At 41.3% G+C, this 17583-nt stretch overlaps 1 protein-coding gene across 2 annotated transcripts in view; it reads right to left on the reverse strand.

Moving 5' to 3' along the window:
- LOC132685808 (C4b-binding protein alpha chain) overlaps positions 1-13203 on the reverse strand; it is a 52572-nt gene extending 39369 nt beyond the window's left edge. Inside the window, exons 1-4 of one of the 2 annotated variants that reach the window (XM_078440675.2) lie at positions 12958-13194; positions 3297-3463; positions 2312-2494; positions 1147-1246 (exon numbers count right to left, since the gene is read on the reverse strand). In XM_078440675.2, the coding sequence (XP_078296801.2) occupies positions 1147-1246; positions 2312-2494; positions 3297-3438 (425 nt within the window). In that variant the 5' untranslated portion in view covers positions 3439-3463; positions 12958-13194. Of the gene's footprint in view, positions 1-1146; positions 1247-2311; positions 2495-3296; positions 3464-12957 lie in introns of both variants that reach the window. The other variant, XM_078440674.2, reaches the window with a different exon arrangement.
- Between the last annotated feature and the right edge of the window lie 4380 nt (positions 13204-17583).

Below are 17583 nucleotides of genomic sequence, written 5' to 3' on the forward strand. Positions count from 1 at the left end.
TCTACCCTAGAAATTAAGAATAAAAATTTCAACAAATTAATTGAAAAACTAAGCAAAGGAATATGGCAAATAGTCCACAAATAAATACAAATGTCTCTTGAACACATAAAAATATGCTCAACCTCACTCATAATAAGAGAAATATATGTTGAAACTATGGTGAGCTTCCAGTTTTACGTCTTAAATTGCAAAATTTTCAAAAAGTTTACAAGGTTTCTAAAGATTGACAATACAGAAAGTTTTTGAAGAGAAAGGCATTTACATACCCTGCAAAACACTGGAACCGCTAAGGAGAGCAATTTTGCAATATCTTTAAAATTTTCAAAGACATGTCCTTTTTGACCCAGAAATCCCACTCTGGAAATTGACCCTATAGATATAACTACATCTGTAAAAATTTATATATGTGCCAAGTAATGCATCAGAACACTGTTCGGAATAGCAAAAATTAGAAATATCTATGGATCCATCAAAGAGATTGCTAATCCGTGAAGCATCATACGATAACATTCTTTGATGTTGTAAAGGCAAATCAATAAGAAACTTCTAGGCACAAACATGAAACTATGTCCTGTATACACTGATGAGTAGAAAACAAGGCAAGACTCAGGGGTGCCTGGATAGCTCAGTCAGTTGAACACCCAACCCTTGATTTCAGCTGAGGTCATGATCCCAGGGTTGTGGGATCAAGCCTGGCGTTGGACTCCATGCTGAACGTGGAGCCCGCTTGGGATTCTCTCTCTCTCCCTCTGCCCCTCTCCCCCACCTGCACTCTCTCTCAGAGAAAGAAAGAAAGAAAGAAAGAAAGAAAGAAAGAAAGGAAGGAAGAAAGAAAGAAAGAAAAAGAGAGATAGAAAGAAAGAAAGATTCAAAGTTATGTTCGTTATTGGAAAGGTGCAATAAAAACGTATACTAATTTCTTAACTTGTATTTTTAAAGATAAACACCAGAAAGATACAGAAGAAAGCAAAAAAGTGGATCCCTGTTTAAGGACACAAAGGAATGGGTGGAGGGTGAGAGAGTAGAAGTGACAATCCTCAGCGTATACGGTCTTATATCACTTTTACTTTTGAACTATATGAACACATTCGCTACTTTTTAAAAAATTAATTGAAAAGAATTGTTTCTAGATTGCTTCGCACTCACCCTGTCGAGCAGACGAATTCTATGCGTGATCCAAACAAGATATCTGTCTTAACTATCACTTGCCCGTTTTGTAATTCTCCAGGATGTTTGCATCTTTTCTCTGACAAAAAAAAAAAAAAAAAAAATTAAAATGATAATTAGTGATTCCAAGTATTCACAGATAAGGCATTAGACAAGAAGATTGATTGATTAGCTCTGGCCTATGCTTCCGGAAAGACCCAGAAGCTGAAATTCAAACTTATTTCTGATCCTGAATCACTAAATGTTATTTGGGGGATAAATGAATACAAAACGTGATCCCATATTTTTCTGGTACATTTCACCACTAGAGAAAAGGACTCTGCTAAATCACTGTGGTAATGGAGTCTACGACCCAGGATAGACACTGATTAGGGAGCTATGGTCCATTCTATATTTGTGGCATATACTTTGTATTGAGGCCAGTCGAAAATGCATGTCATGAGTTACAAAAGGTACAATAAAAAGCGTAGACTGTATACCCTTTCTATTGGAAAAACGTTACAGAATATATTCTCAACCACAAGTGAATCACAGAACCTTCTTCCAAACACAGCAAATATTTTGGGTGAAGTTTCTTTGGAAACTACATTACCACTCTCTAGCCACATAACTTTTTGTTTTAAGTTTACGTGTTTATTTTGAGATGACAGAGTGCATGCAAGCAGCGGAGGGGCAGAAAGAAAGGGAGAGAGACAGAATCCCAAACAGGTTCCGTGCTGTCAGCGCAGAGCCCAATTTGGGGCTCAATTCCATAAACCGTGAGATTATAGCCTGAGCCGAAATCGAGTCGGAAGCTTAACCCACTGAGCCGCCCAGGCATCTTTGTAAAGAATGAATATGGTTTTCAAAATAGTAAAATTGAATTTGCAGTTCACTTTGGAAAGAAGTGTTTACTGAACTGCGTTGTAAAGGATAAACTTATTTTTCACTGCAACTAGGTACTTTGTAATTTTTGTTTTCTTTGTTTTTTTTATGTATGTTTTTCAAAAGGTAGCACGCGTGCGTACATTGGAATCAGTAACTGACAACTGGGTGGTTTCTCAGTAACCAAATACCATCACTTGCAGTCAGAAAGCTTAATTCCTGAGACAATTTTGCAAAGAGGGGAAAAGCGCAAATAAGAAAAATAAATGTTCATACTTACTGACACAGAACTCATCGTAGTTCCATGACTTGTATCGGCAGGTAACATCCTGACTTTTGTAAGGATCCCTAGTGTAGCCAGGACGGCAGGTGTATTTCAGGATAGTCCCAGAGTTGAAGGAAGTCTGGTTCAACACATTTATTGGGGAAGCAAAGAATAAATTCGGTGGAGGACCACAACCACCTGAAAATGACGAAGAATGGCGGAAGTTAATGCCTTGAAACACAGCATCTTAGTATTTCAGTAGTATGATTTTTAAGGGAAGAACCATTCGTTTCCCCTCTAATCAAGAAAAATTACAACTCCTATTATCCTCATTGTTCAAGGAATCCAGTGAGTGATGAGTAACACGCATTTGCTGGTAAAGGATAATGATGATGGTAATGATAAAAACGTCGTGTCAGATTGGTTGCCTCAGGAAAGGGAAACCCCGGGGGCTGGGAGATGGATAAGAACAACATTTTTAATTGGCATTTTTTTGTACATGCTGGATTTTGAATGATATGAAGGAAAAAGCATGGAGCCCTTGAAACATAAAAGCCTTAATCCTGCTGACCTTGCAAGAATTAAACTAAGAGGATTCATTTACATTTGCAGAGCCCTAGTAGAAGTCTATACTTAGTTCCCCTCTCTATTCTAGATAGACCCAGAAGCAGTGAAAATTGCTCAGCCAGGCTGATAGGTCGTATAGATTTGTTTCAAGTCATGCTTGGGAAACAGATTGTTTTGGAAATCCCTGGAGGAGAAATGGTAGGAGGAAGTGTCTAGAAAACTGCTTCCTTTGTGGATAAAACAAAGTACCCTTAAATCCCAAATAACTCCAAATCCTCTTAACCTTCAAATTCTAAGTTTCTGATCAAATAAATCCCTTGTTGCTGAATGTGGCTTTCTGCTCAAAGTTGAATCATCTGTGAGTCTTAAGAGTGAATGAGTGGATGATCTTGAATATTTGTTGCCAATCTGAACATACCTTTCTATTACTCACCAAGAACAGTAGCAAATAGAGCAGCGACCAAGGTCATTTGGAACAGAGTTGGATCAGAGACTTTCCACAGCCTAGGTAAGGGCCAGGCTGCCATTTTCTTTTTTCTATCATGCATCCCATTTAGAGGAGCACTGGGGTGCATGACCTGATGCTTCTCCCACAGTTTTCTGCCAAAAGAACTCAATTTGATAAACAGTCATTGAGGGACACTTGGGTGGTTCAATCTGTTGAGCAGCAAACTCCTGATTTCAGCTCAGATCATGATTCCAGCGTTATGGGATGGGGCCCTGAGTTGGGCTCCATGCTGAGTGTGGAGTCTGCTTGGAATTCTCTCTCTTTCTCTCTCTCTCTCTCTCTCACTCTCTCTCTCTTTCTCTCTCTCTGCCCCTCTCCCCTGGTCACTCTCTCTCTCTCTCTCTCTTTCAAAAAACAAATAAACAAAAATAAATAGTCATTGAATTCCTACTTGTCATAATGCACCAGGATAAATGCTGTGGGGTCCACATCTTCAAGAAAATTAAGGCCTAGAGTGGAAGAGAGGACATGAATACAGTGTCACAGCACAAGACAGTGAGTGTTAGTCTCTGTGGAAGTACTTTGCTCAGAGGAGAGGAGAGGGGGTTGCTAAGAAGGGGCAGCTTATACATGTGTCTGAATAGGATGTAAGGGTCAGGTTTAGGAATTTATAGATGCTACTCTTTAGGGAATAAAGAATCGTTGTTTTTTGTTTTGGGTTTTGTTTACCCTTTGTTTACTTTGAAGCTAAGGAGTGACTCATTACCATGGTCTGAAAAGAGCAGTATGGCAGATGTGTACATGACAGACTGAAGTAAACAGAGAGAGGAAACAGGGTAGTTAAGGAAGACTATTGCAATTGACCACGTGAGCCACAAGATGGTCTGACCAAGGAAATGGCAGAGGAGTTGGAGAAGAGGGAACAAATGTAAAACAAAATAAAACCAAAAAGCAAGCAAATGATGAGACAGAGAAAAGGAGCCAGATCTGTGTAGTATTGAGAGTTACTCATGACAACTGTCAACAAAGACAATAAACCATCAAGCAATTTGCAGTTTTGAAAGAATGGTTTATGGAGAGATACATATAACTATAGATTTACAAAGAAAAGTAAAAATTTGTGTGACAAATGTACTTTCATTATTTAATCAGACTATTTAAAGACATGATTTTAAGCAAAATCATGAGGGACACTTTTCTCTCCACCACTCCTGTTCTCTTTGGGAAAAACAATGTATCTTAAATTTACATTAAAAATAGTCCTCGTTCTCTGGGACGCCTGGGTGGCTCAGTGGGTTAAGTGTCCGACTTCAGCTCAGGTTATGATCTCGCGGGTCATGAGTTCAAGCCCTGCATCAGGCTCTGTGCTGATGGCTCAGAGCCTGGAGCCTGCTTCGGATTCTGTGTCTCCCTCTCTTTCTGCCCCTCTCCTGCTCACACTTTCTCTCCCAAAAATGAACAAACATCAAAAAAAAAAAAATAGTCCTTGTTCTCAAAGGACTGTATGAAGTTAACTCCTAAGGAAATACTGAATTTCATCTTTTATTCTGACACATATTAGATCCAGATAATTCTACACTCCCCATGTGTCCATAATTCATAATATGAATTATGTAAATAAAAGGAGTAAATAAAGGGAGTGCCCTCAAAATTTCACTCAGAGATATTTCTGTCCCACGTTGTAGAAGAAAAAAAAACAATTTATGATGACCTATATTTCTGTTCCACATTACCGGGGGGAAAAGGCTTATAATGACCCTTCACACTATGTGGAGGGCCTAACGTCCTCATTGAGTAATGGCTCATTTAACCTCATCTTTCCAAAATTCATTTCTGATGAAGCCATGCCTTCAGCTGCTGTCGGCTGTGGGCAATTCCGTCTGATGCTCAGCCTAGTCCCTGAGCTCCAAACATAGCTGCTAAGACAGTTCTGCTGAAAAAATAAATTCAATCTGATGACCAACTTATCAAATGCATTCTCTTACTAAAATATGTTTACAAAATTTGTACCGAATACATGCAAGCTGTCTAAAGAGGTAGAAAGGAGCCAGGACCAGATTTTGGGCCCTTACACACCACCTTTCTTTTTTGTTTGCACCTCTCCTTTCTCCTTCCTGATCTCTAGTCTCTCTCTTCCTCTTGGCTAACCATCTGGATGAGACAGGAGACAGACGAGGGTAAGGCTGGTTCCACATAGTGAAAAACAATCCACCAAATCATCTGTGAAATTTGCAAGCATGATAAATTTCTCCCATCCAATAAAAATTGTTACGAACTGTAAAAACGATAGAAATGAGTTTCTTCAATTTTTGGTAAGTTCATGTTTGTTGAATTTCAGTGAAGTTGAAGAAAGAGATATAAGAATACCCATACGTATTTTTAAAAAATTAAATGGAAGCTTTTTAATTAAAATAAAATAAAATAAAATAAAAATACCAATGCATTGGCAAAATAAAATTCGGCTATAAAAACTCAAGAGGCTAGTAGTATAAAGTGAAAATTACTCATATGAATTGTTGCAGTTGTTATGTTCACAATAAAAATATACACATTGGATATACCAGGGGAAAATATTCATAAGAATATTTATAAAAACACAGCCATAAGATTAAATCCCTACCTTTAAGAATTTGAATAGAAATACCTAAGATACTGCTACAAAGAACATATTGGTTAGTCATGTTCAAAATTCATATATTTGTAATCATTGAGTATATTCAAAATGCATATTTAAAACAATGTTCAGAACTGATGAATGGATAAAGAAGATGTGGTTTATATATATAATGGAATACTACCTGGCAATGAGAAAGAATGAAATCCTGCCATCTGTAGCAACGTGGATGTAACTGGAAGGTATTATGCTGGGTGAAATAAGTCAGTCAGAGAAAGACAGATACCATATGTTTTCACTCATATGTGGAACTTGAGAAACTGAACAGAAGACCGTGGGGGAGGGGAAAAATAGTTACAAACAGAGAGGGAGGGAGGCAAACCATAAGAGACTCTTAAATACAGAGAACAAATTGAGGGTGGATAGGGGACGGGGGAGAGGGGAAAACGGGTGATGGGCACTGAGGAGGGCACTTGTTGGGATGAGCACTGGGTGTTGTAGGTAAGCGACGAACCATGGGAATCTACCCCCACAACCAAGAGTACATCTTACACACGATACGTGAGCCAATTTGACAACAAATTATATTAAAAAAATAAAACAATGTTCAGTAAATTGATAATCCGATAAATTCAGCAAATTTGGTCAGGAATTGGCACTCACTCAACTGGCTTCTGGCAAAGACCTTTTCGGGGGTTTGGTCTGAGCCCCCATGCTTTGGCTGGCCTGAACAACCTGGATCTCTGACAGTCCCAAATACTTTCCTAGGACACTCCTGCCCATATCACCTGCTGGTCCTTCTTCCCTCTTTAATTCCTACTCATTCTGCCAGCCCCTTATCCAATGGCCCCTTCTTTCCTCCAAGCCAGTCTCCATATTCTAATTACAACTCAGTGTTTATCATTTTGATTCTGACTTGGCTTATAAGTAACATCCGAAGTCTGTCCGCAACACTAGACCTCAAGGTCCTTGAAGTCAGAGGTGGGTGTTTACTCGTCTCTGCCTCACCTAGTACCTAGCACTGTGCCTCACACAGTTAAAGTACTCAATAAATGTTTGTTGAATTCACATGCAGAAGCATTTCGTGACAGGGGCACCTGGGTGGCTCAATTGGTTAAGTGTTCAACTTAGGCTCAGGTCATGATCTTGTGGTTCATGGGTTCAAGCCCCAAGCAGGGCTCTCTGATGTCAGGGTAGAGCCCACCTCGGATTCTCTGTCCCTCCCTCTCTCTCTGCCCCTCACCTGCTCACACTCTCTCTCTCTCTCAAAAATGAATAAACATTAAAAAAAAAAGCACCTAATGATAAAATGTTTTAAAGAAAGGTAATACTGCCCCACATCCATATCTACTCTTACAGTGTTTATTTTGTCAAGGCTAGAGCTTAACTGATTTATTTTAAATTTTTTTAAAGCTTATTTATTTTGAGAGAGAACGACTGGGAGGGGCAGAGAGAGGGAGAAAGATTACGAATCCCAAGCAGGCTCTGTGCTGTCAGCACAGAGCTCGACATGGGGCTTGAACTCCCGAACCACGAGATCATGACCTGAGCTGAAACCAAGAGTCGGATGCTTAACCGACTGAGCCACCCAGGCGACCCTGAGCTCCTACTGATTTTAAGGTAAGACACACCTGTCCCTTAATGAGAACAGACCACAACGATTTTACCCCAGGCTCTTCCCCCTCCTTAACCTGAAGTCCTCATATCCTCAACCATTCAACAGAGGACCGTGAGGAGGGAAAGAATGAACAAAAACTAGTTCCCCTCCCTCCACAGGCTATGACAGGAGATAAAAGGCAGCCACACACACAGACCCTACACTAGAGTGAGGAATTCATGTCTCAGCCTCACGCCGAGGCCACAGGCACAGTGCTGGGGACACAAGAGGCCAGTATGTGGCCAGGCCCTGGGGCATGGGCTCTGGAGTCAGATCCAGGCTATGTGGATTGAATCTTGGTTCCACCAGATGGGAACTGTGTGGCCCTGGGCCAGATACGCAGCTCCTCTAAGCTTCAATTTCCTCTTTTATAAAATAGGAATGAAAACTATACACGCCCCTCGGAATTGCTGCGAGGTAGCTTGGCGTGGTGCACAGCTGGAACTCAGAAAACACTGAGAAGAAATGTTAGAGAAGGAAGTGAGGGGATCGGGGTTGGCATGTGACCCTAACGGGACCAGAATTCCTGGAGTCAAAGCATCATCAGAATAATGATATACAATTGCAATGACGTCTGCCTGCATCACAAGGGAACTTCAATTAAACCCCAGCACAGAGGAAAGCCCACTTGGACTTGACCCAGAAGTCATTGGTTGGGTCTTCACTGTGGCCTTTGGTGATCGTGAGACCCAACACTACACCCAGAGCAGAGACTCTGGCACCCCTGGGGGCCTGTTCTGGGGGGTTCTTTTTCCCCCAGTCTTCATCATCTTCCGGAGAGGAACTCACCTACTCCCGTGACGATGACCATCACCCAGGAATCACTCACAGACCTCTGAGCCCAACTGTCTTCTGTAGGTGCAAAAACTTACACGCTTCATAAACTCTGTCGGTAACAAAACTCTTATTTTGCCCTATTCAGTCCCATATGTAAATTTTGAGTCTCCAAACTGTCAAAGTTTCTACAAGTTAGTCAAAGAAATCTCGGCAAAATAAGGAGGAAATATTTTGTCTTCCCCTATAGCCTCACAAAAGCAGGTACCTGCATCATAAAACTGACCTTGCAGAGGTTATTTCTAAGACTTTAGAGATCATTACTCTGCCGCTTGACTGTAACTTTTAACTCTGGAAAAGTCTACGATTCCAACTGGTTACCTTCACAAATTATTTTTTGTCTGGGATCATATTTAAATTACATTGCTGCTTTTGACTGTGACAAACACCTGTGAGTTTTCTTTGCAAATCCAGAAATAAAATCAGCGCACTTGTCACATGTAATCCTGAAAGTAAACTCAAACTTTTCACTCTGTTGGGTTTCTTTTTTTAAATATCAGCTTTATTGAAGTGTAAGTGACTAAATTTTAAGATTTTTAAAGAACGTATCACTCTGATTTCATATTTGTGCACCTTGAGAAAAGACGCCCCCCCCCCCCCGCCCTGGCCACCCATCTTTTTATTTTTTTAATTTTTCAGTGTTTATGTCTGAGAGAGAGAGACAGCGTGAGCAGGGGAGGGGCAGAGAGAGAGGAAGACACAGAATCCAAAGCAGGGTCCAGGCTCTGCGCTATTAACGCAGAGCCTAAAGCGGCGCTCGAACCCACGGACCATGAGATCATGACCTGAGCCGAAGTCGGATGCTTAACCGACTGAGCCATCCAGGTGCCCCACCACCCATCTTGTTGATGAACACATCCACCATCTCACACACTTATCCTTTTATTGTGTGTGAGAACATTTAAGGTTTACTTTCTTGGCAAATTTCAATTATATTTGTATTTGTATAATTGTATACAATTATAATTGTATTTGATAATACAGTGTTATCAAATATAGTCCATGTGTTTTATTTTAGATCCTCGGAACTTCTTCATCTTATATACGAAAACTTATAACCCTTTACCAAGCTCTCCCTATTTCCTCAACCCTCCAGCTCCTGATAACTGATTGTTAGATTTCTTATTGAAGCAAAAATCTTTTCTCTTCTCTTTGTTTTTTTTTTTTTTCTTTTAAGCTTAAGGTCTAATTCCCAAAGTCCTAACTGCTTCCTTTGTATCTCCCAGGCACCTCGAATCCATCATATCCCAAATGAAACCCACTGTCTTGTCTCCAACACACTTGACCCCCGTGTCAGAGATCTCAGCTAAAGTAATCATCTCCACGCAGCCGCCCAGACTAGAAACCTAAGTCATCCCAGCCTCCTCTCTCTTGTCCCTTCCCATATTCAGAGTCTCCAAGTCCTATCACGTTGGCCATAGCAGCACTAGAATCTGCCACTCTCTCCTACAACCCTTGTCCATAGTCTGGGTTTAGGTTGCCATAATTCCCTTCACCCACTCTCGGCCACTGCAGAAACCTCCAAACAGGTCTAAGCCAGCTTCCAGGCTGATGCTGTTATACTCCTAAAAAGCAGTTTGCTTGAAACTCCTGTGGTCCACGGTTTACAAGGTTTCCATACCTCTCCCAAACATCCCTCTGTTTCTGCTCACTTGAAACACTGCACTTCAACTTCATGCAGGTGCTTACCTTTCCCAAAACACATCCTGGATTTATTGAAACACCTGCAAGCATTTGCATATAATATCTCATGTGCATGGATGCGCTTAACCTCCAAACTCCTCTTAAGTCACTGTCCAGGTCAAATGTCACCTCCTTAATGACGAATTGTCCAACCCCACCGAGAAATATCAGCCTCCTCCAGGCTCCCCTAGTATTTTGCTGATGCCTCAGTTGTAATACCACATTGTATCGTATCTTTCACTATCTATTCACTTTTGCCTCCTAAAATAGATTGTGGGTCCCTTGGAGACAAGGATGCTTGTTCAACTTCCTGGTGCTGATCTGATATTGGACCCGACACATAATAGTTATCCAATAAATGTGACATAAATAAATCAATATAGTTTTCCCTTCCGAGTGAGAAGGATTAACTGCCTTCCTGAGGACCAAATGGAATAATATCTGTGAAGTGCTTTGCAAGTTGTGAAGACATAAATGATACAGTGAGCCCACTTTCCTCACTGGTTCTTAGTGAACTAAAGAGTATGGTGACTCGGTGGGCCAGGGGTGGTATCCACCGTTTGCCATCACTACTCCCTGTGGTTCCTCAGCAGAACCCGCACAGGATTCAGCAGACCATAGAGGATGGGGTTGGAGGCTAGGACTTGTGAGCCAAGGACCTGAATTTGAGCCTCAGTCAATACCACAGTCTAATTCTGTGATCTTGAAGAAGCCATGTCAGCTCCTTGGGTCAGTTTCTCATCTCACAAATGATGACAGGAAACTTAGATCATCTTTCCATTCTGTACAAAGTCTAGAATTCTATTAGCTGCCCACTGAAAAGCTAAGACTTCCCTAGTAAATATCCTCGCATTTCAATGACATCATCACCTTTTGAATTCCAATAAAAGTGAAACCAACTCAAGAGCTACAGTCAACGTGACAGGTGTGTGGTGGAAAATATCATTGGTGGGGTGCCTGGGTGGCTCAGTCGGTTAAGCATCTGACTTTTTTTTTTTTTTTTTACTTTTTTTTCATGTTTACTTTTGACAGAGAGAGACAGAGCACAAGCAGGAGAGGGGCAGAGAGATAGGGAGACACAGAATCTGAAGCAGGCTCCAGGCTCTGAACTGTCAGCATGAGCCATCAGCACAGAGCCCGGTGCAGGGCTCAAACTCATAGACTGTGAGATCATGACCTGAGCCGAAGTCAGACGTTTAACCAACTAAGCCACCAAGGTGTCCCTGAGTGACTGACTTTTTATTTCAGCTCAGGTTGTGATCTCATGTTTTGTGAGATTGAGCCCTGCGAAAAGTCAGTCACTCAGGGACACCTCGGTGGCTTAGTCGGTTAAACGTCTGACTTCGGCTCAGGTCATGATCTCACAGTCTATGAGTTTGAGCCCTGCACCGGGCTCTGTGCTGATGGCTCATGCTGACAGCTCAGCATTCTCTCTCTCTCTCTCTTTCTCTCTCTCCTTGTCTCTCTCTGCCCCTGCCCTTCTCTCTCTCTCTCTCTCTCTCAAAATAAATAAATAAACATTTTTTTAAAAAATGTTATTGTTAGGCGTACTGCAGTACAATTTGAGAGGTGCTAGGAAAATTCTCAGCCCCCAAATTTCTCCTTCCATTAGAGATTATTTTTTTCATTTTTTAGAGGGAGAGTCGGGGAGAGTGGCAGAGAAAGAGAGGGAGAGAAAGAGAGAGAGGGAATCTTAAGCAGGCTCCACACTCAGTACAGAGCCCCATACAGGGCTGGATTCCATGACCCTGGGATCATGACCTGAACCAAACTCAAGAGTCAGACACTCAATCAACTGAGCCACCCAGGTGCCTCAGTTAGAGATTACTTTTTAAGTATGTGTATTTATTTTGTCTACGCTTCCTCTTTTAAAACTCGGATGCCTCTGGAAAGGGTAATATTTTTCTTCAGTCTCAGCTGATATCTCCTTGTTTATACCTGCACACTCAATCACATCACTTTAAGATTCCAGAACTAGCTTCCACACTTTCACCTCTTTCCTAGAATCTCTTTATCTACATCAGCTCCTTGCTTGTGTGCTCATATTATATTCAAGTGTATCAAACCTTCTCTGATACTTCTGCCCACTCTGGATACTTGAATTGTCATTCTCTTTGTACTACCATATTTAGCGAAAGAACGGGAGTCAGCTAAGAGTGGTCAAGGAGTTGGAATGAGGACAAGAATAGTACTGTGTCTTGCCCAACCAAGAGAGAAGGAAATTTGAAGAAGGAAGGGTAATCAACATTGCCAGGTTCAGAAAGTGAGGAAGAGAAAGGAGGTGAGAACAGTTAAGGTGTCTAGCTTCAGAAACTAACTGGAGGCTGACTGACGTCTTCTCATCATCAAATCAAAAGATCTTTCTTTGCTGGTGGTGGTGGAGGAGACGTGGAATGGTTCATAAAATCTCCGAGGGACACTGCACCAATTTTTAGAAGGTAGACTATAAAAACCAGGTCTTCTATGGACCCCTCTGGGTAGTCTGGTCTACCTGTCAGAGGTATCCTAGTCTTAAACTCCCCTATGTGGAGAGATAGTAAAGAATCAATGAACCAACACGCTCGACCTTTAGATACAATAACAAGAGTGACATCTTACTTCCTTTCTGCTTTAGTTTATTAATATGCATTATTATTCCCCCATTTCTAGTAAAAAAAAACAAAAAAAAAAAAACAAAACATTGAGGCTCAGAGGGATTAAAAGTACTTGTGAAATCACATAACCTCCTAAAAACTTCTGGAAAGATTTCTGCTGCAAATACCCCCAAGTGTTTGTTTGTCTTATCTTTCTAATCTTGTCCTCTTTAAAGGGCCGAACCACCAGCCTTTTCCCCAAGGTACCCCAAATAATCCACTGACCTGGGGGTAGCTGAGGAAGAAGCAGAAGACTCTGTCGTGGTGTCTCAGGTTGTTTCTCAAGGGAGAAAAGCGTCTGGATCTCTAATAGCTTTACTTCCTCCCCAGATCAGAGTTTACCAGACTACCCTGAAGCCAGCTGGTAATTGCACCACCAAAAAGTCCCTGAATTCAGCCCTGTAGCTGACTGGTCAGGGATGGCTGAATTGTAGTGGATGGGGAGAGACTTTCTACCAGCCTCGTGAATGATTAACGGAAATAAAACACGGGTGTTTACCTAACCCTCTTCCTCTGCACAAACCCTCATCCTTGATAACATGTTGCAATCACTTATTTGCTCCTCCGCCAACCATTTCCCCTAAGTGGAAAGATAATATGAACTTGATGCCAGAATTCTTTTTTTTATTTTCATAATCACAAGACAGACATCCACAGTGCACTCCAGCTAGCCTAGAAAACTCAGATACTGTAGGGTTGAGACTAGGTCCACGAAAATGATCCACTTCCCATGATGGTAGGTCCAGCAGGCCCTCCTGGGGCTCAGGGACTGGTGACTTTACCCTCTGCAGGTGTTCATTCCACCCCAAGATGGTAAAATGGCGGTGGGGGGGGCGGTTAACAAATTCACTGAATCCCTGCCATATGCCGAGTTGCCTGGAACAAATCAGCACTCAATACGTGTTAATTAACGACTACCCCCACAGCTACTACTGCGCGCTGGTCACCAGATGACTTCCAGAAGTTGGTCAATTATTGAGCGCTGCTCAGAGAAATGCAATGAAGGGCCAGCATGCTGGTGATCATACAGATCTAGGAAGAACCCCAAACTCTGACATTATCTAATTAACGTTTTAATCCTCAGGATTAAGATTTGTGTGCTCAGGAGATTGCTATTAAAGAGCAATTTTTCCCGATAATTTCCCTTTTTCTGTCATAAACACCAAGAGTCTCATGAAGGTCTCAGAAAAGATGGAGTCGAACCACCACAGAAGCTTTGACAGAGGTAGGAGATTTGAGCTGGGCTTTGAATGAAAAGTGGAAATATTAGATGAAACTGAGAACGCTATTAGAGGTTAAGAGAACATAACCAGGTCACAGGGTGAGACAGATTTGTTGACTGACCAAAATGAGAGTAGAGGAGGATTCCAGATTGTGCCAGGTCTTGAGAGCTAAGTCGAAGGAAATACCACCTTTCAAGGGGATTCTTCAAAATACCATTTCCCAATCTCTTGGAGTGCTTTTCCTTACTTTCCACAGTGACTGCTCCAAATTTTTCTCTTCAAGTCACCAAATGGTCTTCCTCTCAGCAGGCGATATTGCCTCCTACTCTACCAAACAATCGTTCCTCGGCTTCTTCCCACCTGAGATTTTCTCTCCTATTCACTCTTGTTTCAGAAGAGATCTCTTTTGCTCTTTTTCTCATTTTCGAGGTGACTTTCATCCTGAAATATTCCCCAAATCTTGCAAAAACCTCAAATTCCATTGATCTTCTGTCATGAGATACTTAACTCCCCAGGTCTCCTGTGTTTCCTGCCTACTCTTTCTTGTTAGTCCCTCCCTGGCCCTCCCGTTGTGGCCTTCCAACCTGACTTCTTCCCACACTTGTGGACACAGCTCTTTCAGGAATGTCCTTATCTCCAAATTCAAATTTTTTTTAACTCATGTCACGATTTCTTGGCAGCCCCTAATCCTGCTGCTAACCTCCTTTCTGAAACACTTCTCCTTTGGCTTCCATCGCCCTAAACTTTCTTGATTCCTCTCTTACTAAATGCTTCATTCTTCTTACCTCCTTTTCTCTTTCTCATCCCCAAATATAGATATGTCCCAGGTTCTCCTTTTCAAAAATTTTTCTCTCCATATATTTCATTATTGTACCTGCTGTCGTGGCTTTAACTCTTCCCTGTAAGAGAACTACCCCCACAACTACCTCTTTTTATTTTTTTATTATTTATTTATTTATTTTTGTTGAGACAGAGAGAGACAGAGCATGAGCAGGGGAGGGGCAGAGAGAGAGGGAGACACAGAATCCGAAGCAGGCTCCAGGCTCCAAGCTGTCAGCACAGAGCCGGACGCAGGGCTCGAACTCACAAACGGTGAGATCATGACCTGAGCCCAAGTCAGACGCTTAACCGACTGAGCCACCCAGGCGCCCCCACAACCACCTATTTATACCTGATTACTCTCCTAAATGCAGACTGACAGTTTTTGTTGCCTATTGGACATCTTACAAACACATTACACTAGCACATCCAAAGGGAACTACTCATTTCCTGTCCAGAAGCCTCACCTTCTGACCCCAAGATCAATCCAGGCTTCCAGGAATGGAATTTCAAACTCAACTTTAAACCCTTCCTCTCCCTCATCCTCCAATGGTTGATGAGTCGAGAAGTTTGATGAGTTGTTTTTGATTTTCCAGTTCTCCCATGTCTAGTTTTCTCTTTCTATTTCTGCCACCACCCAGTTCAGGTCACCATTGTCTTCTCCAGCAGCCCTGTATGTGGTTTCTCTGCCTCTATTCTTTTCCTACTTCGACCTGTATATACTACATACTGTCATGAAAGGAATCTGTGTTCGGTCCCTATCACTTCCTTTCTTGAAAGCCTTCTATCTCAGAAACTAATTTGACAATAAATTTCATACAATAAAAAAAAAACTCATCAAGTTGAACACTTAAATAAATGCACTTTATTATTAAAAAAAAAAAAAAGAAAGCCTTCTATCTCTTCTCACCGCCTATCAAATAGACGTCAAAATCTCTAACATGCTCTTTAAAAGCCTCCATAAACGGGCTTTAATGTATCTTTCCAGCCTTCTTTCTCATCACTCCCCATGCTTTATCCAGGCCAATCCAGGCCATGTGCTGTCCCCTAGACATGACCCATCCTTCCTGCCTCTGCACAACATTTTAAAAAAATCATTATTAGAAACTTTCTTTCTTTCTTTTTCTTTCTTTCTTTCTTTCTTTCTTTCTTTCTTTTTCTTTCTTTCTTTCTTTCTTTCTTTCTTTCTTTCTTTCTTTCTTTTTCTTTCTTTCTCTTTCTTTCTTCTTTCTTTCTTTCTTTCTTTCTTTCTTTCTTTCTTTTAGAGAGAGAGAGAGCACACGCAAATGGGGGAGGGGGCAGGGGGGGGGAAATCAATTTAAAACATGAAAGAACTTTCAAAGAATCAACACCTGCAAGTTCATTATCCTAGGACAACTGTTTTCATTTGTGCCTTGCTATCGCCTGGCCCTTCTCTACAAGAATAAAGGTTTTACATAAATGCGATCATAAGTACTTAATATTATGTATTCTACTTTTACTTAGGATTATATTTTTAAGATTTTCTGATCATAACACCATCGAAGGTTGCGTTACATTTGGTATGCCATAACTTACTAAAACATTTTCCTAAGATTTGACATTTCAGATGTTCACAAGGTCTCACTAGTATAGACAGTATAGGCAATAACAGAATGAGCGGCTTCAAATTAAAAAATCATTTTGCCCAAGTTAGACTAATCTGAGGAGTGGGTTTACTTGGTTCAGAAGCTTAAGACTCTTTACGACTCTCTTGCTATATTTCCCAAACCTTCTTTCAACTTGCCACGTCCCCTTCCTTAATTTTCATCTCTCAATCCTCCTCAGTTTTTTTTTTAAAAATTATTTATTTTGAGAGAGAGAGTGTGTGCACGAGTTGGGGAGAGGGGGAGAGAGAGAGTTTTAATCTCGATCTCACGACCCTGGGGTCACGACCTGAGCTGAGATCAAGAGTTGGATGCTTAACCAACGGAGCCACGCAGGCCCCCCAATCCTACTCACTTTTAAAGGCCCAACTAACCGTGACTTTTCTTAACAATTTTCCTGCCTCCGCTTCCTCCCAGACAGGAGGCCTCCTCCTGGAAGCTGAGCTCCCATGGCACATTCTTCTGTGAAAAGTGTTTATTACATTCTAACCACCCTGAATGGATGATATGTGTCTATCATCTTGCGTCTATTAATAGACTGCGGGCTACTTGAGAGTTTCTTATTCCGATGTCTTATTCTCCTTCATAACTACACCGAGGGATGTTCCATTAGTTCGAGCTCTCTTAGGCGTTTTCTTTGTATTTTATCCAGGTTTCCTATGTGTTTTGGTAGAGAACAAAGTGAGAGATGGGAAAAGTTTGTCATATCATGTCAGTATGACATCTTGGTAAGAAAACCTTAGGATTCTTGCTTATTCTGCCCTCAAAAAAAAAAAAAAAAAAGAAAGAAAGGAGAAGAAAATACGTTCACTTATTTTTCACCATCTCAAATTTCCGATGCCGGGCTGGGTTTCATCTAAATGTGGTAAGCAATATTACTGCAGAAGATTTAGAAACGTGGTTCCGTAAACAGGATATAGGGGAGACTCAGAAGACACAGTTTAGGTCCTAACTCTACTTTTGTCTCAATAGGTCTTTTTAAGGATATAGTTATTCGGAGTCTATTTTCTCAAATTGAGAGGTTAATTTTTGCCTCATAAGTGTTGGTTAATTTGAGGTTATTTTGTGCCTCACCATTTGCGTCTCATGAAACTATGAGGCATCCCCCTAGCTGGGATCTGAGCTTCCCATCCTCCTTACGGACTGGAAATTAAATCCTTCATTCCCCATTGATCTGAAACTGG

This window comes from Panthera onca, chromosome F1 (genome assembly GCF_046562875.1).
Source record: "Panthera onca isolate mPanOnc1 chromosome F1, mPanOnc1 haplotype 2, whole genome shotgun sequence".
In the NCBI taxonomy this organism is placed as follows: domain Eukaryota; kingdom Metazoa; phylum Chordata; class Mammalia; order Carnivora; family Felidae; genus Panthera; species Panthera onca.